This window comes from Schistocerca piceifrons, chromosome 7 (genome assembly GCF_021461385.2).
Source record: "Schistocerca piceifrons isolate TAMUIC-IGC-003096 chromosome 7, iqSchPice1.1, whole genome shotgun sequence".
Classification (NCBI taxonomy): Eukaryota; Metazoa; Arthropoda; class Insecta; order Orthoptera; family Acrididae; genus Schistocerca; species Schistocerca piceifrons.
Window position 1 is genome coordinate 43,368,694 of NC_060144.1, and position 27,698 is coordinate 43,396,391.

At 44.1% G+C, this 27,698-nt stretch overlaps 1 protein-coding gene across 1 annotated transcript; it reads left to right on the plus strand.

The window, feature by feature from the left end:
• Window positions 1-174: 174 nt before the first annotated feature.
• LOC124805411 (myrosinase 1-like) lies at window positions 175-22,607 on the plus strand. Its single transcript, XM_047265972.1, has 4 exons — window positions 175-213; window positions 4,395-4,532; window positions 6,645-6,751; window positions 22,454-22,607. Exons 1-4 carry the CDS (start codon window positions 175-177, stop codon window positions 22,605-22,607), a joined length of 438 nt encoding a protein of 145 aa, XP_047121928.1.
• Window positions 22,608-27,698: the final 5,091 nt, after the last annotated feature.

The following is a 27,698-nucleotide window of genomic DNA, read 5'->3' on the forward strand; positions in this document are numbered from 1 at the left end:
GCATGCAATAGTTTAGTGTCACTGGCTTCTGAAGAAGGCAAAATTATTTTGGCTGAAAGATTGGTTTCTATTTGCAACTGAGCCTGACGTGTTACATGCTCAGTTATCACAGTTACTGACATGGCTGCATGATGTTAAAAATTCTTGTACATACGAAATGATATCTGAATGTAAATGCCTGAGTGCCTCATCGACGTCAAAGAGTATATGATTGTAGGTCCATATCGTTGACGGAAATCTGTTTCAGAATAACAGGACCCGTTTTACGCTCATGAATTACAATCATTTTGGTAAACGAAAATCTTCTCTGTAAAAATCAATATGGATTCTGCAAACAGAGGTCTTGCGACACTCACCTCGCTTTGTCGGCCAGTGAGGTGCAGAATGCCGTGGACAAACGGACAAATGCTACCAGGTCCACGCTGCGTTAACTCGGTTTCGGAAAACACTCGACACAGTACCGCGCTCTCGTTTAGTAAACATAATACGAGCTTACCGATTACTTGGCGAGATTCCTAATTGGGCTCACGATTTGCTGGGAGATAGAACTCAACGCTCGTTTTAACGGGAAGTAATCAACAGATGTGAAGGTAATTTGAGGGGATACCAGATGGATTGATATTGAATCGTTGCTATTTACAGTGTATAGGGTACATATACAAACCAGCAACCAGCCCTGAGATCATATAGACGACATTACGTTTATGCGACCGGACAACTTTTGTGGCGGTAATGAATTAGGTATACAAACTTTCCTCGTAAATCAATCCGTGTATTAGTGAAAAGAGAAATCCTACACAAGTACCTGAGATTATATGTGACATACGGGCTACACAGAAAAACCCCGCGACAGACTTTAATTTAAACGTATACTATTATAGATGACGCATGGATAACGTCGTACTTTGCACGAGGCTTTCCACGAACAATGGCGTCGTCTGCAGCATGACTACAATCCTTGAAGATTCTAGCGAAAAGCAAGAACACCTGTAAAGATCGACTGTAGATTCCAGGACTTGTAGCAAGCCCTTAATGATAGGCGAAGACATCTGTTACTGTCCGATTTCGACACTGGAAGCAAGTACTTGGAAACTATAACCTCCGTAAAATACCTAGAAGTAATCCTCCGGAGCGACTTAAAGTAGAATGTACGACTAAACTATTTATTATAAAATTGAGGCTCAGATTCATTGGAGGAATATCAAGGAAATGCAATTCGTCCACGAAAGAATACGATTATGAAACGCTTGTTCGACCGTTTTTTTGTGTCTTGCTCATCAGTGCTGACCCTGACCAGATTGGATTAATACACTACTGGCCATTAAAGTTGGTACACCACGAAGATGCTGTGCTACAGACGCGAAATTTAACCGACAGGAAGAAGAAGCTGTGATATGCAAATGATTACGTTTTAAGAGCATTCACACAAGGTTGGCGCCGGTGGCGACACCTACAATGTGCTAACATGAGGAAAGTTTCCAACCGATTTCTCATACACAAACAGCAGTTGACCGGCGTTGCCTGGTGAAACGTTGTTGTAATGCCTCGTGTAAGGAGGAGAAATGCGTACCATCAAGTTTCCCACTTTGATAAAGGTCGGATTGTAGCCTATCGCGATTGCGGTTTATCGTATCGCGACATTGCTGCTTGCGTTGGTCGATATCCAATGACTGTTAGCAGAATATGGAATCGGTGGGTTCAGGAGGGTAATACAGAACGCCCAACGACCTATAACACTAGCAGTCGAGATGACAGGCATCTTATCCGCATGGGTGTAACGGATCGTGGAGCCACGTCTCGATCCCTGAGTCAACAGATGGGGACGTTTGCAAGACAACAACCATCTGCACGAACAGTTCGACGACGTTTGCAGCAGCATGGACTGTCAGCTCGGAGATCATGGCTGCGGTTACCCTTGACGCTGCATCACAGACAGGAGCGCCTGCGATGGTGTACTCAACGACGAACCTGTGTGCACGAATGACAAAACGTCATTTTTTCGGATTAATCCAGGTTCTGTTTACAGCATCATGATGGTCGCATCCGTGTTTGGCGACATCGCGGTGAACGCACATTCGAAGCGTGTATTCGTCATCGCCATACTGGCGTATAACCCGGCGTGATGGTATGGGGTGCCATTGGTTACACGTCTCAGTCACCTTCTTGTTCGCATTGACGGCACTTTGAACAGTGGACGTTACATTTCAGACGTGTTACGACCCGTGACTCTACCCTTCACTCGATCCCTGCGAACCCCTACATTTCAGCAGGATAATGCACGACCGCATGTTACAGGTCTTGTACGGGCCTTTCTGGATACAGAAAATGTTCGACTGCTGCCCTGGCCAACACATTCTCCTGATCTCTCACCAATTGAGAACGTCTAGTCAATGGTGGCCGAGCAACTGGGTCGTCACAATACGCCAGTCACTACTCTTGATGAACTGTGGTATCGTGTTGAAGCTGAATTGGCACCTGTACCTGTACACACCATCCAAGCTGTGTTTGAATCAATGCCCAGGCGTATCAAGGCCGTTATTACGGCAAGAGGTGGTTGTTCTGGGTAATGATTTCTCGGGATCTATGCACCCAAACTGCGTGAAAATGTAATCACATGTCAGTTTCAGTATAATATATTTGTCCAATGAATGATCTGCATTTCTTCTTGGTGTATCAATTTTAATGGCCAGTAGTGTAGAAGCGGAGGAGTAGATCCAATGAAGGGTGGCGCGTTTCGTCACGGGATTGTTAAATAAGAAGGAGAGCGTTACGGATATGTTAAACATACTTCCATTGGCAGACGCTATAACAGAAGTGTTGTTTATTGTGGAAAGGTTCACAGAGCCGAAATTCCGAGACTATATGTTCCGACAAGAATCGGGCAACATATTACTCCGTCACGAAATAACCAGACCACAAAATCAGGAAAGTTGTAGGTCATAGGGACGCTCAGCGACACATTTTGGCAATCGTTCTTCGCACACATCATTCGCGAACGTAACAGCACACCGTCCGGTGGGAGTGCAGATACAGATGTAGACGTGCGCGCTATCAGTGTCAATTGAGCCTGAACGGGATGGTGTGAGGGGCTTTCAGGAAATGGATGTACCACACCGTAACTGTCATGTGGACTCAGGGCACAGGAGATGAGTTTACACGCGAACGTTTTTGATTACGCTTTACCGTGAACGTTACTCGTAGCGATTGAAACATGAAGCTTACGGTTACCAGTCACAATCAATTTTATTTCTACTACGCTATCCAAAGGTATAAACACCCATCATCAGGCGCATTTACGTCAATTAATACGATATCTATGTGTTGTGTTTATGTCTTCTCGGTAACTTGTGGCCCTCACTGCCGCGTCACAGGCTCCTCTTCATATTGTGTTACATCGCATGCGCTCTGTAAATACTGAAATGGCATGCACTGGAGTGATCTTTTTCCCAGTTTTAGCTAATCGTATTTTCTGACTAGCTGGATACAGCGCCCCAATGTTTCCTCTCTTACCACAACTCCTCATCTTTCAGCAGTCACCTTTCAGTCAGTTAATTGTTGTGTGTATTCTCTGTCTTCCTCGTCCCAGGGAGCACGCTCAGACATTCTTAGATTCCACGCAGTGACGTACACTATCTAATCAAAAGTATCCGGACTCCTGTTAGTGAACATTGATATGGGCTGTGTCCGTCCTTTGCCATTATGACGGCCAAAAGTCTACTGGAGACACTCTCGCTACTGGTAGCGCTCTGGAACTCATTAGCGGGTTCCGCCTTTGATTTCCTTCGATTGTTTACAAACAACTTCCGCAAGGGTCGACGGTCCATGTCCGACAATATGTCTGATCTCAGTTTAGCTGTGCTTGTTCCTTCGCATTTGCCACTTCGCGGTCACATCACCAACAGTCGACTATGGCAGTTTTAAAAGGGTTGAAAAGTCCCTAATGGATCTGTTAGTCAGCTGACATCCAACGATTAGTCCACATTTAATGTCACTGAGCTACCCTGACCGAGCCATTGCGCTGTCACTGCTTGTCTGCTGACAGCAAATTACTTCCCGCCTCCACTTTTGTTGGCAGATCCGCCTTTTGTGAGACCTAGTTGTCAGTTCCGCATTACCGAGGTGTGTCCGGATATTTTGGATTAAGTAGTCCACAGTGTCCCTGACCTTAGCACGTATGGACTTTACGCCTTACTGAATCCTCAAACTCAGGAGAAAAAATACAGTTATGTAACCCTAGCAATGTCTTACTACCGTGCAGCTGATCTGTAGTACAAGGTTCACTTCAGTCACATCTGGAATTCTTAGGGTCGCAGGGGTTCCCTACGAGTCTTGCAGTAGACTCCATTTGCTTTACTATTGGAACCGCTCCTCGACGCCTCCCACTTCGGTTGCAGGACGTACCGTGGGGCCTGCGCAAGCTTCTCCGCTGGGTGCACAGCCAGTACCCCGACTACCAGATCTTCATCACCGAGAACGGCTTCGCTGACCCCCCTGGCGTTCTCAACGACACGGGCCGCATCCACTACCACACGGTGAGTCTCGCCACTACACCCTGCGTCTGGCGGTAAGTTTCCTTCGGCTATAGGCATCCAATGTACTTTGCATGGCAGAGGGTTCTTTCGATTTGGATGTTCAAATCCCTTCCGGGCATCGAAATTTTGTTTTTCCATACTTTCGCTTAATTATTTCATTTTAAATTGTCACAGCCGACATCTTTTCTCCTTCTTGTAAAGTCCCAACTTCGGCTCAGTCACTAATAACCTTGTTATCGGCCTTTGCTTTCCATCCTTCTTTATGGGTACCAACTCAATCACCACAGTATACTTTCATGGGGATAGGAGCGGCAAATAATGGCAGATATCTTTCTCTGTTTCTGTTCTTTAATGCCAACTGCAGTCTCACACAAGCGGGGAGTAAATTTACCCAGTATAAATGAACTTGCTTATTTAGTTTCCTGCTTATTATTGATGAAATTACCAAACTACTCTCTACCTCCTTATCCAAAATCGAGCCTTCATTTGTTTAAAATATCATTGAAATCCAAACCCGAGTGTTAGAATGCATTACAACGACCAATAAACCCACGAATGCACACCCATCTGTCCTCGTTATAGGTCGTACCACTTACGTAAGCAATGCCTCAACTTGGACTCTCTGCCTACTATTAACCGCACTCCACTCCACACGCTACCAAGAGCATAAACTGAGGCCACCTACTACGAAACCAGAGTTCTCTGTACCTATACATTCCAACGTCCTCCTTATCACCCTTAAGGCTCCTTTAATACCTTTTCAACAGCTGAATATATAGACCGATTTATCACAATGGCCCTGCAAAACATCTACACTTTTGTAAGCTCTCAGACATACCAACAAATACCGCTAACGCACCATTTCATCTTCCACCTCACTGTAATAACTACCTAACAGGCTCATTTCCTTTTGAAGTCTTATCAAACTCAGTTAAACCTACTCTTTCCCCCAGTTCCTTAACCCAAATGGCGTGATAGCTGCACAAATTACCTCACTCCCACATCCACTTCCTAAACACCAACGCACTGTGGTTACTTACTTGGCAGCCTTTGTTGGCACTGTAAAGGTATCCACAAATATGTTGAATTACACCTGTCTCTATCCACTACCCGGTGTGGCTTCCGTCTTAGCCTCCCAAAGATGCCTATTTCCTCTACCCAGTCCGCTTTCTGTAGCAACGATACAACGAGTGTCGATACTCCCACTTTCTGTCCCCATACGCTGTTCCGCCCCCCCCGTTCAAACATCACTGGCATTCACTTCCAATCAGTTATATCTTCCAACTGCTTACCTCCTGACTAACTGTCTACCTTATCCAACAACAAACAATTTGATTACCGAATTTTTTGCGCAGATGCAGGTGTGCCCCAAGTATCTATCATTTACCTCCTGTACAAAGCTGTCATACCAAAATTTTCCCCTTCTATGTAATTACTTCAATAAACCGATGACAGGCATTCTTTGTCATTCGTCCTTTGCCCTCAGATTAGCTAAACAGTCCCTCTAACTCCATATCAACAATTTCACTTCCTGGTATAACCGAAGGTGTCTTCCATCTCTCGTGCAGAAACCTACGCTTTAATCACGGTATAACAAGTCTGCTGTATGGTTTTCCAGATTACATTTTTTTTAATTATACACGTCAAAGAACAGAACTTGCCCTCTTGTTTATTATTTCTCATTGATGCGATACATTAATCGAAGATGGTGTACTTTTTAAATAACTGACAGAGCTGAGTTTTTTCTGTTTTTTGGCTATTGCACCTAGTCCATCTGTATAGCAACAGTTACTCTCATATGACACAGGCATCATGCTACTAAACAGAGAGTCACTGTTTGATTATCTACTGCCGTTTTTTGTGTGCAAAAGAATAAACTGATTTTGTAAGCTACGCCTCGAAGGTGGAAACGCCAGATGCCAAAGTGGAGACACGGCGGTCGAATAACACCTGCTGATGTCCACAAAAACAGAAGAGAGTGAGCCGGCCGCAGATGACCAGACGTAATGCCTGCTAAATACTGGATGGGCAATGGATATCACGTAATCTGTACATGGAAAATAAACCAATTATTAAACGAATCTTAATTCCAACTACTGGGGCTATTTTCAGGGTTACCTCTCCGCCGTTCTACGAGCCATCAACGAGGACGAAATACCGGTGATCGGCTACAGCGCCTGGGCCCTGATCGATACTCTAGAGTGGATGGATGGATATACGTGAGTACAACCGTTTACAGCTTTCTCCGTTTCCTTTTTCTACACGGTTCGGGCTCTTACCCCAAACTACATTTCTTCTTTCCACATCTCTTTAAATTTCCACTACTGACATGTTCAAAAACTCTTCTACTGTACACGCTACAAATATTCTTCCCTGTCAGTTTCCCCTAAACTTATCCCTCCAGATCTCAACTTAGCAAGCCTGGACTACTTTAAAGCGTTCTCACCAACTTGTCTCTTTCTTTTGTACATATCCTGCGTAACAAGTCTTTAACGTGTAGTTTATCTTACGAATCTACTTTTACCGGCTCACTTCTCGAATTCTCCCACTATCTGCTTCCCATTTTCTCTCGCTGTCCACCCGTCAGATTCGTACAGTTATGGGCCTTGGAAGAACAGTTCCAAGACTTGAGACTGATTGCTGGAGCGCATCTGGAGACAAGTCTATTTCTCTTGGCAGAGGCTTCCTTCACGTTCCTTTATTGGTTGCATCCTGATCTTAAACTTGGAGGAATTCTTTCACTTTTTAATCTTCAATTAGCTGTTGTCGTTCGCGGTACTCTCTCTTTGATTTCTATTTGTTTTGATATAATCAAATTTTCTTTGAGACATTTGAGTCTCTTCTTTATCTACAATAGAGATGAGACACAAATGTCTCAAGGAAAATTTAATCATATCAAATCTATAGATCATCTACGCCTGAGATACAGGCAGGATTTTACCCATTATGTCCAACACTGGCGTGCTTTCCCAACACCGGAGAGCATCAGCGATAGTGACGATCTAAGGAGGGGAAAATAAGCTCAAGATGGTATAATGGCTAACGCACCTGTCTAGAAAGTAAGAAGACCCAGGTTCAAGTCCTGGTCATGGTACAAATTTTAATTCACTTGTAGAGCTTCTATAATTTCTCTTTGTTTTGTTTATCCTTGTCCAGATTTTGCTGTAAGCGATCTGTCCATTTCTATTAACAGTTCTTCCAAATGCTCACCATTTTCTGGCTGTTCGTCTCAGGTTTTGTGCAGTTCGCTGTGCTGGTGTCTCTTCATTTCTGCAACCTACATCCATTTGATCCTGCTCGCTGCTGGTCTCCTTTGTCTCCTGCTGCAGGTTTTACCGCCTCTTACTCCACTCCCCCCCCGCCCCCACCCCCACTCCCACCACCAAACTTGACGCCTTACAATGTGCCCCATCCCTTCCTGTAATCAAGTTGTACCACGAATTACTTCCTTCTCCAGCTCGGTTTAGTATATCTTCGTTAGTTATTTGCTGCACCCATCTAGTCTTCAGCATTCTTCTGTAGTATCGTATGTCCAAGTTTCCTATTGTCTTCTTGCTTGAACTTCTCATTGTCCACTTTTCACTTCTACATAAGACTACACCTCAGACAAATACCTTCAGAGAAGAAGCCGTAACATTTAAATTTATATTAGCCACGCTTTTCTTTCTATTGGCAGCCTCCTTACTTTGGCCATCCTCAGTTATTTTGTGGCCCAAATACCAAAAGTCATCTAATAGCTACAGTGTCTTGTTTTTTAATCAGATTTATTAAGCATCGCCCGCATACACTATTACTCTCCCCTAATCTCAAGCTATTTTATTACTCCCCCTCAATATGTTATTCCTAAATTTTTGTAGAGATTGTACGTTACCCACATGCCTCCATGATGGACACAACAGCATTTAAAAATATAGAGTGTGTTTGAGATTCACCAAATAGACACTTTTCCTTGCAAACGTTGCGTTCGCTCCTTTTCAGGTAAAATGTGTTTTAACCACAACGGTAAAGATGGATATAATAGTGTCTCTTACGTTGCTTGGAAACTGTTGGGAAATGGAGAAGACAGACCCCACTTCTGAGTATCGAGGAATACTGGAGCAAAACTTGATATGTTGAAAAGAGGTTACACAACTGAACATTTTTGTGAAAGAAACTTCTTTCTTATTTTTCACCATTTGGGTAATATAGTTGAAAACACAGTCTGGAGAAAATAGAAAGAATTGTAGGATAATGGACGTGCTTTCTGATGTTGCAATACAGGGAAGGCTATTCCTTCCACTTTCAACTAACATGAAAAAATCACTTTCAGTTCCAACATTTCTAACAAATTATTAGAAAATTACACATTTTTCTGTTTTGGTTTACTATAACTGGTGTTCAAAATTGTTTCCGTTTTGTTCTAAGCAAAATCATGCCTCAGCCTCCCTTTGGACTTTGACCTCCGTGGAGTATCTCTGCATCCGCGAATTCTTTCATCACATCTCGCTTCGTAGGGTATTGCTGATAAGTAATGTCTTTCATATCCCCCTCCCCCGAAATAAATAAAGGTGTTAAAACGTAGAGAGTATGGCGTCCAAGACATTGACAATGCTGTACCGACCTATTGAGCACGGAAAGTTTGATTAACGGTACGCCTGGCAATCAAGGAAAAAAGTTGTGCACACTCAAACCTTGATACAACCACATTAACAGCAGTGGTGCCGCTGGAAAATGTTTTAGTATTTCTGCCTGCGCATGGTGAAGAACTTCAAAGCAACGTTTACTATTTATCTGTTCATCAGTAAAACTATTTGTCATGGATGAAGCCAAATCAGGTTTCTGTGCTCCAGATGTCCTGCTGACTTAATCAGTTACGGTTTCCTTTTGACGAACAGTAAGGAATCTGAATATTTACCTAGCCATTAGATTTGAAAGTAGTTTCACGAGTCCACAATATGAATGGGGGGTTACTTCCATATTTCGAGTGATAAAACAAGTTCGGAAGGCGAATCTTGTCTGGAAATGATCTTCGCTTAATGCCCGATGAACGTTGGTGTGATGCGGACGTAATCAACTATCGTGTAAAATACGGCAGGCGGTACTTGCACTCATCCTGGAATCCGGTAGTTCTCTTCCTGTAGAAATAAGTGTGTCGAGACTTAGTGCAGCAAGAGTATCTGCACTGACACAGACTCCAACACGTCAACAGACTGGCTAATTGCTATTGTGAGCAGGCTGCACCCGAACACAGTTGCGAATTCGCGCCTCAAGTCGCTTAAAATCGTGTCGTGTCCGCGCCGATCTAAACGTATCCGTCTGTTTGTTGGTAATTCTGGCGTTCTTCTCCGGATAACTCTTCCTTAGAGTACGTCATTACTGAACGAATAGCTGAGGACCACCAGTCTTTGAGAGCGTACAGCCACGACGTATCCTGTTAGGCGGGAATACTGGCACGAACCAGGGAGGAACGCAAGCTGCGCCGACTACCGGCAGCTCTCGCCACTTGGCTTTGCTTGCCTGGCGTAACGTGGCGCGTTTCCACGATGAGTTTTTTGATGATGTCACCGAATTTTTGAACAAAATTGTTCAGTTTTGAAAACTCTTTTCGATCACGCACTTCCTTTCCTGTGTTCCCGTTGGAAATACTGAAGTTGAGTTCGTTTTGTCCATTTTTACCAGCCAGCGAGATGACTCGGTGTTTAGCACTCTGGAGTTGCAGTCAGGGGGACGGCAGTTGGAATACCCGTCCGGCCATCTGGGTTCATGTTTTCCGTGGTTTCCCTCAATTGCCTGAGGCAAATTCTGGCACGGTTCCTTCCAGAAGATCTTTTACTGAATTCCCTCACCATCCTTCCCTCCGCCTCTGATGACCTCGTCGTCAATGGACGTTAATCCCTGATCTTCCTTTTTTTCTTCCACTTACCAGCTGATTCCAGGCAGTATACAGTTTAGCATTCTGTTCGCTTTTATCAGTTTGCCGAAAACACATTTTTACCGACACAGGTGGGAACGCATCGTCTCAGAGAAAAAGTGCCAACAGGCTACACCTGAAGACCAGGTACATGCCGCATATACGTAGGGTCTTCGAAGAGGAAGACACACATCGTCCCACGACAAGACAATTACGCAGAAAGAGCAGTGCGCTGTCAGAAGAGACTACGTGTGCCAGGTGTCTCGCACACACAGTTCTGCTTCGGTACGGGCAACAGCGGCACCACAGTGTGGGAGTAAAAATGGCGCGGCAGCTGGAAAAGTACTTCAGAACTGAAGTACGGGCAAAAGTACGATCCCTGTAGGCACAACGTATAAACTGCACAGAAATTCACCATGAAGTTCTGGCGGTGTACGGACCACGGACCACGGCCCAGTTGTAGTGGAATGATGCCCATCGGGATTTCGCGGTCTTGCATCATTTGAATTCCATCTTTTCGGCAAGTTGAAACAACATCTGGGCTTTGGAATGGATAGGGTGTGCGACCACTGTGTTCGTATGCGAACTAGTCGGTGACCCTTCGCACACAGCTCCCGGCAGTGCTGGCTTTGGTTACACAGCGTTACTGTCAGGGACCAGACGTAGGAATCCACGTGACACAAAGCACGTTCCACATATCCCCCGTTAGTCCAGTACTCTGGCCTTCTGGTGTACTCCTAGACTGAATTTGACCTGTCACCTGTGGTCGAGTAGGAGATTGCTCAGAGGAGAGGCAGACTGTGAAAGATTTTGTGGGGAAGCCGATCGGGAGGCCACCTTAGATCGTCTAACAGACAGGATTTGGGCGCTATCTGTTCTTGAGTTTTCGTTACTCTCTACAGTAGAATACCGCAGGGATGTTAGTAGTCTTAGTTCGTCTGTGTAGAGCAGTTTGCACGATCTTTAGTAAGGGTAGGAACTGTGTTTGCTGTGAGCTGATGCGAGCCGAGTTGGTGACACTTCACTCTCAGTTCCAGGCTGTGTTGGCTTCGGTTACACAGCTTGAGGCTGCAGTGGGTAGGTATCACGGTTGTGGGCCAACTGTGGGGATCCGACGGACGTTCAACGCGACCTGTGAGTCCGCCGAAAGGTCTGCAGTGGTGGCCACCCCAGTTACTGCTCACATTGAGGTTCACCCCTAACCTGTGGTCGAGTGGGAGATCGCCTCAGGACATGGCATGCGGTGAAAGACTTCCCAGGGAGCTGAACGTAAAGCTGCCCTTGAAAAACAATTTCCGGGTGCTGCCTCTGGTTGGCACTGTGCTTCAGCCACATGCAGTCGCTTGTCCTCTTCCAGAGGAAACGTCTCACCCTGCAACATCCAGGCAGGGTAGGTTTATTGGTAGTTGGGGGGCTCCAATGTTAGGTGCATTTTGGAGCCCCTTAGGGACATGTCTGCCAAGGAGAGGAAAAAAGCTAGTGGGCACTCTGTGAGCATACTGTCTGGAGTCATTCCAGATGTGAAACTCGCCCTTCCAGATAACACAATGAGCCCAGGGTGCAGACAAAGCAGGTGGTGGCTGACGTCAGTACCAATAACGTGTTTTGCTTTGGATCGAAGAGAGTCTCTCTGGTTTCGAACAGCTATCTGAAATGTTAAAGGCTGAATGACTTGCTTGCGAAATGAAAGCAGAGCTCACCCATTTGCAGCATAGTCGACAGAACCGATTGCAAACCTCTTCTACAGATCCAAGTGGAGGTTCTGAATAAGAGGCTCAGACGCTTCTACGACCATGTAGATCGCAGATCCCTCAACTTGCGCCATAAGATGGTACGATTTTGGTTTCCGTCAAATAGATGAGGAGTTCGTTACACACAAGAGTCAGCTGCTCGGGTAGCGGGCGCTGTGTGGCGTGGACTGGCTGGCACTCAGGTTAGAGGGTCACAGGGAAACACAGTGAGGTCTCCAATCTCAACGGGTGCAGATTGAAAACAGGAAGACCATTTATCTAGAACCATCGGTGTAACAGTTGTGAATTGTCGCCGGCCGTGGTGGCCGAGCGGTTCTAGGCGCTTGAGTCTGGAACCGCGCTACCGCTACGGTCGCAGGTTCGAATCCTGCCTCGGGCATGGATGTGTGTGATGTCCTTAGGTTAGTTAGGTTTAAGTAGTTCTAAATTGTAGGGGACTGATGACCTCAGAAGTTAAGTCCCATAGTGCTCAGATCCATTTGAACCATTTTTGTAAATTGTTATAGTGTGTTGGGAAAGTACCAGAGTTCCAACGTATAACAGAAAGCACTAATGCTCAAATCGTTATAGGCGCTGAAAGGTGGCTAAATCCGAAATTTTTGCGATGCACCTAATGGTGTTCAGGAAGGATAGGTTAAATACAGTTGACAATGGCGTGTTTATTGCTGTTAGAAATACGAGTAGTTTATCTTCCAGTGAAACTAAAGGAGCTAGTTCCTTTGATTAAGTATGGGCTGACAATCGCTGAAAGGTTCAAACATGTACCCAACTCATACCATTATAGTAGGCCGTAACTTCAATTTATCCTCGATAAGTTGGCGAAATTACATACCTCATCCCAAATTATGCTAAACGCATTCTCCGGAAATTATTTTGTACAATTAGTCCATGAACAGTAAACGGTTGTTGAATCACACTGGACCTCTCAGCAATAAGGAATCCTGAGCTAATAACGAGCATCAAAACGGTTATTGGGATTAGTGAAGACAGAGCTGTCATAGGGTAACTCCCAAATCTTCCGAAAATAAACGAACAATATTTCGATTCAAAGAAGCACATAAAAATTCGCTTGACATCTTCCTGAGAGACTATCTGCACTCCTCCCTGGCAGTCCTGCAGTCGCAAAGTAAGTTAACTAACTCAGATTCCAAATCAACTAACACAAATTCCGAATCAAAATCACACGCAAAATCAGAAGTTCCGCCGAACATCCGGCGAAAATAACAGAGGCCTGACCACTGCAGGATAACTCTAAGTCTCCAGTGAAGTCACGCGATATATTTCGGTGTCGCGACCACCGATACGAAAATGTTCCCTGACCGAAGACGTGCGGCTGTATCACCGCACAGACCAGCACGCGTCTTCAGTCTTAAACAGTGCCCTCTGAAGGCGTCGGTCCCGCCCTACAACCCTCCATCGACATCACTAATGTCTTCATGTTACAACTAATCTGATACAACGTTTTACACATAAATGCTAACAAAAATCTAAACGCACCACTACCTGCGCGCTAAAATTGCAAATGAAACTAATGCCCCACACTTGGCTGGCTCTGAGCACTATGGGACTTAACATCTGTGGTCATCAGTCCCCTTGATCTACTTAAACCTAACTAACCTAAGGACATCACACACATCCATGCCCGAGGCAGGATTCGAACCTGCGACAGTAGCGGTCACGCGGTTCCAGACTGAAGCGCCTAGAACCGCTCGGCCACACCGGCCGGCCCGCAGGTCTGAAATCTGAAGTACGCCACCTGTCACAACGCTGCTCAAGCGTCCCGGTTCACGCAAACTTTATTGCACAACCACTGGACACTTCTGTTGTAGCTCCTAGGCAGGCAGTGGCCGGCTGGGGTGACCGAGCGGTTCTAGGCGCTACAGTCTGGAACCGCGCGACCGCTACGGTCGCAGGTTCGAATCCTGCCTCGGGCATGGATATGTGTGATGTCCTTAGGTTAGTTAGGTTTAAGTAGTTCTTAAGTTCTAGGGAACTGATGACCTCAGAAATTAAGTCCCATAGTGCTCAGAGCCATTTGAACCATTTTTGGAGGCAGTGCAGCACAACGTTGCGCCAGCAGGCTGTGGCAAGTAGTATGATTACAGCAACGAGCCCTCGGTTTGGCTCACACCGTTGTAATAGACTGTTAGGAAGTGCACACCTTTGAAGTAGAAATTTGCTGATTTGCTGCTGTGTAAAGTTCAGTACCGTACTCACTTGCATGTACGTAACAACAGATCTTGTTGATGATCCACAGTTGTAAAAAATAATTCTAAATTTGTTCTGCGAATTTTTTGAGATCAGGTGTATTATGTGTAGATGTACTTATTTTATTGACTCATGAAAATTTGTGCCAGAGCAAGACCTGAATCCAAATATCCCACTTACCGCATAAACTTGCGTTGACCACTTGGTCCATCCGTGCACGCTCCCTTGGATCGACCTAGACCTTCATACGCCATGTTGTCTACATCCTTGTGCTACAGTTCATTGAATTCATCACCTAATGTTCACTAACACTATTAGCTGGATACCCACGCCAGAGAGAATGAGAATGCGAGGAATCGTGACTTATTTTGTTGTTGTTATATGCTCGTGTAGTTTTGTAACACTTGCTTGCATGTCTGAAAGAACAGATGTTGATGAACCAAACCTGTACGAAATCATTCGAAATTTGTGCTCTGACCGTGAGCTCTTTGACATCAGCTGTATTTTTTGCTAGCGTATCATGTCAGTTCTGGAAATCCGGAATCTTCTCTGTAGGAATCAATATGGATTCCGGAAAGAGCGATCGTGTGAGAAAAAAAAAAATGGTTCAACTGGCTCTGAGCACTATGGGACTTAACATCTATGGTCATCAGTCCCCTAGAACTATCTATGGTCATCAGTCCCCTAGAACTTAGAACTACTTAAACCTACCTAACCTAAGGACAGCACACAACACCCAGCCATCACGAGGCAGAGAAAATCCCTGACCCCGCCGGGAATCGAACCCGGGAACCCGGGCGTGGAAAGCGAGAACGCTTTCGCACGACCACGAGATGCGGGCGATCGTGTGAGACACAATTCGCTTTATTTGTTCATGAGACCCAGAAAATATTAGATACAGGCTCCCAGGTAGATGCCATTTTCCTTGACTTCCGGAAGGCGTTCGATACAGTTCCGCACTGTCGCCTGATAAACAAAGTAAGAGCCTACGGAATATCAGACCATAGTGTGGCTGGATTGAAGAGTTTTTAGCAAACAGAACATTGCATGTTGTTCTCAATGGAGAGACGTCTACAGACGTTAAAGTAACCTCTGGCGTGCCACAGTGGAGTGTTATGGGACCATTTCTTTTCACAACATGTATAAATGATCTAGTAGATAGTGTCGGAAGTTCCATGTGGCTTTTCGCCGATGATGCTGTAGTATACGGTGAAGTTGCAGCATTGGAAAATTGCAGCGAAATGCAGGAAGATCTGCAGCGGATAGGCACTTGGTGCAGGGAGTGGCAACTGACCCTTAACATAGACAAATGTAATGTATTGCGAATACATAGAAAGAAGGATCCTTTAGTGTATGATTATATGATTGCGGAACAAACACTGGTAGCAGTTACTTCTGTAAAATATTTGGGAGTATGCGTACAGAACGATTTGAAGTGGAATGATCATATAAAATCAATTATTGGTAAGGCGTGTGCCATGTTGAGATTCATTGGAACAGTCCTTAGAAAATGAAGTCCATCAACTAAGGAGGTGGCTTACAAAGCACTCGTTCGACCTATACTTGAGTATTGCTCATCAGTGTGGGATCCGTACCAGGTCGGGTTGACAGAGGAGGTAGAGGAGATCCAAAGAAGAGAGGCGCGTTTCGTCACGGGGTTATTTGGTAAGCGTGATAGCGTTACGGAGACGTTTAGCAAACTCCAGTGGCAGACTCTGCAAGAGAGGCGCTCTGCGTCGCGGTGTAGCTTGCTGTCCAGGTTTCGAGAGGGTGCTTTTCTGGATGAGGTATCGAATATATTTCTTCCTCCTACTTATACCTCCCGAGGAGATCACGAATGTAAAGTGAGAGAGATTCGAGCGCACACGGAGGCTTTCCGGCAGTCGTTCTTCCCGCGAATCATACGCGACTGGAACATGAAAGGGAGGTAATGACAGTGGCACGTGAAGTGCCCTCCGCCACACACCGTTGGTTGGCCTGCGAAATGTAGATGTAGATACTATCAATAAGTGACACGGAAATTTGTGCTAGACCTAGATTCGAACCTGGATTTTGGCGAGCATTAGATGATGAATATAGTGGACTATGGGATAAGGACGTACAAAATGTGACACATGCACGTTTAGGTCAGTGCAAGCGGTGCACATGGCTAACAGAAGTGGTCAAGGCGACTGCTCACGATGAGCGGGAAATTCGGGTTTGAGTTCTGGTCTGACACAAATTTTCATGCGCCAGTAAGTGGTATTACTCATATATCTAATACATTCGATGTCAAAGAAATTGCATTCAGCAAATAAATTTCGTATTATTGGATATAATAGTGGATCGTCTACAATGCCTGTTCTTTCAGAAATTAAGTTAGTATCACAAGCCTAGGTGGGCATATCATGATAAAAGGCATTAGTCTTGATTCATCGTGGTTTTCTTCTCTCTTTTGCGGGAGTCCAATTAATAACGTTCATGAGCTTTAGTTGGCGAATGTAGTCGACTATAGCAAAGGATATAGGCAGAGTGACATATGCGGATTCGGGTCAGTGCGTTGAGCATGCACGGGTAGCTGAAGCAGTTAAGCCGGCCGCTCAAGATAAGCGGGAAATTCAGATTCGAGTCCCAATCTGGCACAAATTTTCATGAGTCACTAAAACATAGTACATCTACAGATAGTACATCTACACCTAACACAACGGATGTCAAATAATTCACTGCCAGTGAATAAATTTCCAATTATTCAGTACCGTGTTAAATCACCATACGGATTGTAACATACCTGGTTCCATCTTTTCATGCTTCCCACTATGTCATCCAGTGTGTGAGGAATCTTCTTCTGATGACACAATGCGAGTTTCAGGTATTCCTAAATGCGCTCAGTCAGGTTCGTGGCCGCAGATATCGTAGATCATTCTATTTTTGAAGAAAAGTACTCACTAGGTAGGTCCAACGTGCTAGTGCGTAATCCTCTCCAAAGCCGAACACATCGCAGAGGGTTGAGTACTTGTCCCGGTACTGCACAGCCTATGGATTACCCTCAGCCAACATGAGAGCCGTTCGACACACTTTCGCAGTATTGATCCCACAGCTTACCAAAATTGTGAACCTGTGGGGCTGCATTTGTCAGATGTGGAATGGTACCCGGTAACCTCCACGTTCCTGTATGACGTTCACCATGCGTCAAACTAATCCTACACATTACTGAGCATCTGAAGCTGTTTTTACCCAGGATCCTTTCTGTCATATTGCCTATTGTCTTCACGCACAACACTGCTGTGAGGTTTATACCCTTGTTCTAACGGACTTTAGAAGGCAAATTGAATATGGAAATGACTGCTGGCCGTCTTAGACCACCCAGTTGCGTCTGAAACGGAACCACATAGTTCTGTTGTGCTCTCCTCAAGAGACCTAAAAGCCGAATTTAGTAGAGAGCCTACTACGAGAAACATCGTTAAAATTTTGTGCCCCACGATAGCGGTTAAATATTCGAATGACGTCCTTGTGGTCAATGCCAGTTTGATAGCCAGCTTTCCCATGCTGACAATCCTTCATGCCGTGAAGTCACTGTGAGCGCACAGTCTGGGCTTGAAACGACCTTCCGAGGCGTCACAGTCCCGTCCACGGCTGGAGACACTGAGCGCCGTACCCAACTGCGCTGACGCCGGAACTGAGACCTTCGCCTCTGTTACACAGATGAATGCTCGTAGCTGTTTCCTTTTATGAATGAAGTACTGGGCAAGAGGTTATTATTTCAGAAAAGACCACGCAGGTCTCTTTTTGAGCAGATTATATTATTTTGGAGAAACTTTTGACACTGACCCTACTATGATTCCAGTAGGTGCAGTCTGCGCCGTGTTTGAACACTACACATGGGTCGTATTTCACTCCGCTGTCAGACGGAAAAAACACCGAACGAGATTGCACAGTGAGCAGCATACTAAACTCGTTTTCGGGAGGACGACGGTTCAAATCTGCATCCGGTAATCAAGATTTAGGTTTTCCGTGGTTTCCCCAAATCGCTCCAGGCAAATATCAGGATGGGCACGGCCAATTTCCTTCCCCATCCTCGAAACAATTAGAGCTTGTTCTCCATCTGTAATGATCTCGGTGTCTACGAGATGATGAAACCTAATTTTCCTTCCTTTCTTCTTTCAGACCAAAAAATCACCAAACTGGTAAGTTTCCTCCAGATAATGGGCCATTATGCAGGATACGAGAGTTGATGTGTTGTTGTTTCGTGGGCATCTGTCGACAGATTGGTTTGATGCAGTACTCTAGGCTGATCGGTCCTGTGAAGGTCTCTTCGCTTCTGTGTAACTATTTGAACTTGCTCCTTCCATTCCATCCAAGAGCCCATTGTACAATTTCTGGCCCTCTCACTTCCCTCCACTACCAGGTTAACTATTCCTTGATGCCTCTGGTTGTGTCCAAACAATCGATCCCTTCTGTTAATCAAACTGTGCTCTACATTTCATTTTTCCCAATTTCAGTTCGGCACCTCGTCATTAGTTACTCAATCTGTTCATCTAATCTTCAGAATTCTTCTTCAGCACCAAATATCAAAAAATTCTATTCTCTTCTATTCTAAACTGATTATCGTCCTTGTTTCACTTCCACACAACGCAACACTCCAGACAAATACCTTCAGGAAACATTTCTTAACATTTAAATTTATATTCGGAATTTGTAAATTTCTCTCTTCCAGGAGCTCTTCTCTTACTATGCCAGTCTGCAGTTCATATACTCCCTAATTCGGCCATTATAAGTTATCTTGCTGCTCAATCAACTATACTCGTCTATTACTTTAGAGTCAGAATTCCTACTGCAATTCGGTCATCTACATATATACTCAGCTAGCCACCAAGCGGTGTGTGGCGGAGGGCACTATTCGTGCCAGTCATATTCACCCCCCCCCCCCCCCCCCCCCGCCCGTCTTGTTCCACTCACGGATCGGGCGAGGGATAAACGAGTGTCTGAACACCTCAGTACGAGCTCTAATTTCCCTTATTTTTCAAAGGTAATCATTGTACGATCTGTAAGTTGGTAGTAATAATATATGCTCTACATCCCCGGTGAGCATCGGGTTTTAGAATTCAGTGAGCAGCCCCTTCCGTTTAGCACGTCGTCTGTCTGCAAGTGTGTCCCACTTCAAACTTTCTATGAGATTTGTAACGCTCTCGCGATGGTTAAATGTACCAGTAACGAATCTTGCCGCTCTTTTTTGGACCCTCTCAATCTCTTGTGTCAGACAAACGAACAATACTCTAAGACTGGATGAACTATTGTAAGCAATTTCCTTTGTTGAAGGACTCCATCTCTTCAGGATTCTACCAATAAACCCCAATCTAGAGTTCGCATTAACCATTACCTGTGTAATCTGATCGTTCCATTTGAGATCATTTCGAATAGTCACACCCAAATACTTGACGGATTTTGCCGCTTCCAGAGAGTGGTCATTTATTTTGTACTCGTACATTAATGGGGATTTTCGCCTTGTTATACACAGTAGGTTACACTTACTAATATTGAGAGACAACTGCCAGTCATTACACTACGCATTTATTTTCTGCAAATCCTCGTTGATTTGTTCACAATTTTCGTGTGATACTACTTCCCTGTAGACTACAACATCATCGGCAAACAGTCTAATGCCGCTGTCAGTACCATCAACCAGATCGTTCATGTAAATTGTAAAAAGCAGCAGACCCATTACGCTGCCCTTGGGCACACCTGATGTTACGCTTGTTTTTGTTGAAGTCTCTCCATTCAGGACGACGTACTGCTCTCTGTCTGTTAGAGAACTTTCTATCCAACGCCATATGTCATCGAATAGACCGTAAGCGCGCACATTTGGAGCAAGCGACAGTGCGGAACTGAGTCGAACGCCTTTCGAAAGTCGAGGAATATAGCATCCACCTGAGAGCTGGTATCTAGAGCCTGTTGTAATATCATGCACAAAGAGGGCCATTCCACTATGCTTATTTTACTTTAGTTGATGTTCACCTTATAACCCCTTTTTAAGACGCCATCCATTATCTTTTAGTACTCTTTCAAGTCCTTTGTCGTCTCTGTCAGAATCGCAATGTAGTCGGCAGACGACAGTGTTTTTATTGCTTCGTCATGATCTTTAATAATCCCTTTCAGATTTTCCCTTGGTTTCGTTTATTGCTGGCTCCCTGTACAGTCAGAATAACATTGTATGCTACAACCCTATTTCACATCCTTCTCAACTGCTGCTTCTCTTTCATGTCTTACGACTCCTATAACTGCTGTCTGGTTTCTCTGCACATTGTAGATATCCTTTCACTCACTGTATTTTGTCTCTTATAGCCATATAATTTCAAAGAGTATATTCCAGTCACTAGTGTGTAATGCTTTTTCTAAATCTATAAATGCTACTGAACGTCAGTTTACATTTTTTTCAATTTGTCCGTTAAGATATGTCACAGGTGCAGTATTGCCTCGCGTGTTCCTACATTTCTCAGTAACACAAAGTGAGTTTGCTCGAGGTCGGCTTCTATCACTTTTTCAAGTCTTCTGTAAATTATTCGTGTCATTATTTTTTCAACCATGATTTACTTAACTTATAGTTCGTTAATATTCACACCTGTCAGTACTTGTCAACTTTGGAATTAGAGTTCTTACGTTCTTCTTGAAGTATGAGGGTATTTCGCCGAGAATCATGCCTTTCACACCAGAATGAACAATTTTATAACAACACACTCTCTCAAAGATTTCAATAATTCTGAGGGAATGTCACCTACTTCAGTTGGTCTTGTTTCCACATTGTTGTTTTACTGCTCTACCAAATTCTCTAGCAAAATACCATATATCTCACCTCATCTTCACTTATTTTCTTTTCCGTTTCTTTAATGTAGCTTTCAAATTTATTTCCCTTATGCAGCTGTTTATTCCTTCCACCCTTCAATTTTCACTTTTTCGTTAGTACTGTCTTGCCATCTGAGCTCCTTATATTGATAACCCTGCTTTTCTTTTCTCCAAAGGTTTCTTTAATTTTCTTAAAAGCGGCATTTATCTTTCGCTAAATCATCACTGCTTATACAGCCTTCCATTTGTCCTAGAACCATTCCTGCTTAGCAATTTTGCATTTATTGCTCATCTCATTTTTAGACGTCTTATTCCCATACTCCTCTTTTATTTGCTTCATTTTTGTATTTTCCTTCTTCTTGCTTTAGATTCAGTAATCCAAGGATTTCATCGACGCATTGTCTTTTTGCCTTTTTTTTACACTCTGATGGGTTCACTCAATAACGTTATCTGAACCCTACCCATTCGTGTTTCACTGGATTCTTTTCCACTGATTCAGTCGAATATTGCCTGATGCTGACCCTAAGACCCACTCTCAACTCCTTTCTTTTTATTCGAGCCCCTTCTCCTTTATTTCCTATGCTTCTGCAGTTTTTCAGTTTTAATCTGCAGTTAGTAACAAATAAATTACGGTCAGAATCCACGTCTGCTGCTGAAAATGTCTTACAGTTTAAAATCTGGTCTCAGAATCTCTGTCTTTTATTTATAAAATCACTCTGAAACCTTCTGGTGTCTCCAGCTCATCACCACATACACAATCTTCTTATATGATTCTTAAACCAAGTGTTAGAAATGTTTAAAATTGTGGCTATGTGCCAAATTCTACCAGCTGGCTTTCCCTTCCACTTCTTTCTCTTGGTCCATGTTCTCCTTGAACTTTTTTCACTTTTTCTTATTTTTTCTCCTGTCTAATCACAGTTGAATTAAATTTTCGTCTCCTCCAGTTATCTTAATAATTTGTTTTATCTCATCATAGATTCTTTCAGTGTCCTCATCATATATGGATGTAATGTGCTTATAAAGTTGTAGTATCATGATGGGTATTGGCTTTGTCTCTGTCTTGGTTACAGTAATGTGTTCACTATGCTGCCCGTAGTTGCTTTCCCACATACCTATTTTCTTAATCATTACTAGACTAACTCTCGCATTACACCTATTTCATTTTTCATACTGCCCTGACAGAAGTCTCGTTCTTTCTGCCACCTCACTTCATTAATACCCACTATATCTGGTGCGATTTGTTTTGCGTCCTACAGGAAGAAGTTCGGCCTGTACGCTGTGGACTTTGACGACCCAGAGCGGCCGAGGACGGCGAAGGCGTCGGTGTCGGTGCTGGGGCAGATCTACCAGAGCAAGGAGGTGCCGCTGCAGGACTTCGAGGACGCCGACACGACGCCCCCGCTGCTCTGAGGCGGGCCGCGGGCGCAACACTCTGCTTCTTCTGACAAAATTAGCCGTCTACACAAGCCGCCTTTCGAGTTTTTAAAGAAGCAGTGAATAAAATATATAGTGTGCTACAAATAGTTTTATTTTTTTCTCAACACTTACCGCACCAGATAGAACTCAATACTTTATAGTTAACGGGATGAAATCGACAGACGGAAAGGTAAATTTAAGAGTACTTCAAACGAGTGTTATAGGGCGTTCACTGATTAGAATATCCCCTGCCTGACTAAATTAATAAATCACCCGGGAGAAGAGGAGGAAACGAAATGAAACTTCAGGAGATGAGTGGGCGTGTGATGTTGTTTCAGTGATTACTGTATCGTGTCAAATTTATAAATAACTTAGCGGTATGAGAACACGAACCCTGGCCTAGATGCTTGCACTAACTCGGTTGCGAAGGGCGCCATATGGTTCAAATGGCTCTGAGCACTGTGGGACTTAACATCTGAGGTTATCAGTCCCCTAGAACTTAGAACTACTTAAACCTAACTAACCTAAGGACATCACACACATCCGTGCCCGAGGCAGGATTCGAACGTGCTACCTTAGCGGTCGCGCCGTTCCAGACTGAAGGGCCTAGACCTGCTCGGCCACCATGGGCAGCAAGGGCGCCATAAGGCCGTCGCATTCTCTCCTGAGGCGGGCTGGTCCACTGCCATTGTAACTGGGCACACGCACTGGGACGGACCGGGCTGAACTTCCGAGCTGTTCCCGCACGCGTTCTACGAAGGGCAGGTATAGGGATCGTGGAGGTCACGGGAGTACTTAAGAATCATGCAAACATTTCATAGAGACACGTGTCACGTGTGGACCAGTAGACTCTGTTTGAAAAAAACGCGCCACAGTACCGTCCAGTGAGAGGTAACACACAACGACGCAGGACGTCGTAGATGTGTCGCTGTCTTGTCAGAGTTCTTTCAGGGAATACCAGCCGTGACCTGAAGTCATACCCGAAGGCTCTCCACACCGTGACAGCAGAAGGAACGTCGTCGTGCCTTTCCAAAACACTGGTACATTGGGATCCATCCACAGGTAGCCCTGATACTCGATACTCGTCGACGACAGTCATCCGTGGTAGAGCGGAATAGCGATTCGTCGCTGAAGACAGTGCGATGCCATTCAAAGCAGTGCATGCTTCTTGGCCGTGGCACCATCCCCAACGCAACCATTCGGTTTGTGCTATTAACGGTAGCTTATGCGCTGAATGAAAATTCTCTAGTCCGCTCCTGCTCGTCTCTGACCAATGTTGACGGATGACACGTAACTTTTCCTGTTATTGGATGGCAAGCTGAGATGTGAAGGGCTTACAGTCTACTCGGTGCACTATACGGCGATCTTCCCTCTTGGTGGTCGGATGTGTTCGACCGGAATGTTCACTATGAATAAGCCTGCAGTTCGGCGTCGGGCCATTGTCACACCCAAATCCACAGCAAATTTTGATATTGCATGATTAGACAACCTGCCAAATGGAGACCCACGTTGTGGTAAGCTTCAAGTCATCTGTTACCCTTATCAAGGCAGATGTGCTGCGTTGTTTACGGAAACGTGATTGCTATTCGTCTTGTAGGTTGTTTGTCGTTCGGTAATCTGTTAGCTGGCCTTGGACAGTACAGGAAGAATGCAAACAGGTAGGAAATAAGAGGGTGCTGCAGCTACGTCCTTTTTAGGTAGTGGCTTAACTAGTCACTTTTTCCAGGAGCAGAGGAAAACACCTGTGGCTAAGTAGTGTAAGATAAATGTTATAGTGGGCAGTAGTAATAATAAGCTTCATCACTTTGACTGTGATGCCATCGCGTCCAGTACATGTTGATCTGATACGCATGATAGCTTTTTTGACGTTATTGCTTAGATATAATTTTTTGTGGCTACAGTCGTTTACCCACATAGACAATCAATGTGCCTTTGTTTCGTCTCTGGTTCAATTGTGGTTGTCGGTTATGTGAACAATCGTTTCAATTCTTCAGCTGGGACAATGGGATCAGCTGCATCTTTTACTTTTCCTGTGTCCACGCAGATTTTTCCATAGGACAGCTGTTATGTTTCTGTTGTCAGTTAAGGTATGGGCACTCCCTAGTTTGCCGACCGGAGTGGCCGTGCGGTTCTAGGCGCTACAGTCTGGAACCGCGTGACCGCTACGGTCGCAGGTTCGAATCCTGCCTCGGGCATGGATGTGTGTGACGTCCTTAGGTTAGTTAGGTTTAAGTAGTTATAAGTTCTAGGCGACTGATGACCTCAGAAGTTAAGTCCCATAGTGGTCAGAGCCATTTTTGAACTCCCTAGTTTAGGATTTCTCACAGCTTGACTGACTCTGTACCGTCTCTGTCTCTAAGCAAAATGATTTTCAGGAGTGGGGCCCAGTTTGTATTCCTGATGTGCAGCGTCTCTGTGATTCACAAGCGGCTATTGTTCTTCAATTAGTCGAGGTGCAAATTTTCTTCTTACATTTCGTGTCTTTAGAGGAGCATATTTGTCATGTAATTGAGTAGGTTTGTTAGTAAATTCTTAAAGTTTTTCGAGTATGCGCAAGAAGGTAATGGAAGGCGTCCCCGGAAACTATTTGTAGAATATCAGTTGCAAATTCAAATAAATTAATGTCTTTGAGGTCCCAGTATGTAGTCAGTCGTGGTTTCTTTCTGGAACGCTCTAGGGAGTATTTCACGAAAATTATGTCCTGGGCAAACATGTCTGGTGGAGATATTTTAGTGGTTGGATGCACAAGACGCTACTGTCACGCGCTTCTTAAACTTTAGGAAAGCCTTTGACACCGTCCACTTCAACGTTTTACTTGTCTAACTTAGCAGCCTAAATTTCTCGTCAGATTCAGTGCAATGGTTTTGCTCATACCTGACGTCTCGCCAGCATTGCGTCATTTCCAGCACCGTAAGGTCCCAATGGAGGCAGGCAATGTCACGCGTCCCACAAAGTTTGGTATTAGGTCCTATAAACTCATGTTGTACGTCATGTTATATACATCAATTTTGTCCTCCTGCAAATACCACACGTACGCTGATGACCTCCATTTGTATTTAAGTGCAAGTCCAATGAACCTGAAGATAGTTGTCGAGAATCTCAATACTGACCTGTGTGCACTATCAAAATTGGCGCAGAATGTAGAGTTAAGGCTCAGCCCATCCAAAATCTAAGCGATATTGGTTGGTCATTCTTGGTTCATTACCCAAAATATTGGGAATCGATGACATCTTTAACACTAAATTGGACAAATATCAACTTCTCTCTGTCAGTAAAGAATCTAGGAGTAAGAACATCCCCCCGGGTTCCCGGGTTCGATTCCCGGCGGGGTCAGGGATTTTCTCTGCCTTGTGATGACTGGGTGTTGTGTGATGTCCTTAGGTTAGTTAGGTTTAAGTAGTTGTAAGTTCTAGGGGACTGATGACCATAGATGTTAAGTCCCATAGTGCTCAAAGCCATTTGAACCATTTTTTAGTAAGAACAGATGAAAATCAAACCTGTATTGTGCATGTAACTGCAATAATTTGCAAGAAGCAATCATCGTCCCTCCATGCCCTACCAAAATATAGAATTGGAAGGAAAATCAGCATTGGCCGTATTTCGTTGTCTTATTGTCAACAAAATCGATTTTCGGTCACTAAGTGACGATCCTCAGTGCTGTAATATAATATTTAAAATTGGCAGGCACTGGTATCAAGCAATAATCATAAACTTAGAGCGATCAGATAAACTCAGTTTATTTGGTCGTGGTGCACACAACACGGAATCGCCAATCAATAAAAATATAGAACCTCTTCCCTCTAGGCCTGGAAAAGAAACTTGTACAAACCCTTCTACTTTCAATTATTTATTTTAGCGATGTTATCCTGCAAGGTCTGTCGCAGAACAACTCACGGTGTCTGGAACTGTTTATGAATGATTGTGTTCGTTGTATCTGTGGAGTTCGACTCTTTGATCATATTCCACAATAGTACGGAAAGCGATCCTGGCTATGTGCAAACAATCGCAGAGATTTCCATACACTTTGCTTTCTCTACTGTCTTGCCAATGAACACTGTCCCTCACATCTCTCCTCCGTATTAAAGCTCTTGTCTAAAGAAAATGGCAAAAACACTCACTCCCATCAGAGCAAAATGCTTTCTGTCCCACTCCAAAGTTCAGCCACTTTTCTCGAATCCCGACTCCCGAATAAACTCTCACATAATATTAGAGAACTGAATAACATGTGCAGCTCCAGAGAGCAGGTTATGACATATCTACGAAACTCACAACAATGATTGTCATTGTCCCTGTTTGTACTCGTTACCGTCGTACATCCTTTCCAACCAGATTCTTCCTCAGTTCCCAGTATTATGCTTAAATTTCCATTCCTCAGATCTCACTGTATCAGAAAACGTCTGTTGCGTACACCTATAAATTCTTTTTATATTTTCCGCTGTCTTTATTGTTATTTGTAGCGCAACTTTACGCTAGCACAGGAAAGGTTCAGTGAATGAAATGAGCGGGCCACAATTCTGAAAAACGATTGACTTTATTACAGTATAACTCTCTGAGCAAGTTTCATGCCTTGGTACTTATAAAAAAAAAAAGAAAAAAAAAACACAGATCAAAAATCTTAAGACAAAGTTTCCCACAAAAACATTACTCTAATTAAATAGAGAAATTTCTAAAACAAATTCAAGCCGACACTTAAGTGACTTTAGAGTTATCTTCTGCAATAGTTCAACACAGGATCATCAAACAACGTTAAAGAAACTCATGGTTTTAAAATTAAGCCACCATTCACGCAACTACAAACGCATCCAGAGATAATGGTTATAACTGGAGGTGTATACTTAAAGCAGAATACACAGCTTTCCTCTCATTACACACGAACTGCCGCTCTTGGTACGAGCCCTTACACACGGTAGAGAACACAAAGCAACAAGACAAGTTTCTAAAACACACAAACAGATGGTGTTAATTCGACAAGCCTCAAAAACATCTTCATAAGTGTTTCAGGGAATACAGGCCAGACAATAATGAAAATTGAGACTATGGGCTGGAAAAATTCAAGCAACCAATTGGTCCAGTACATAAAATTAA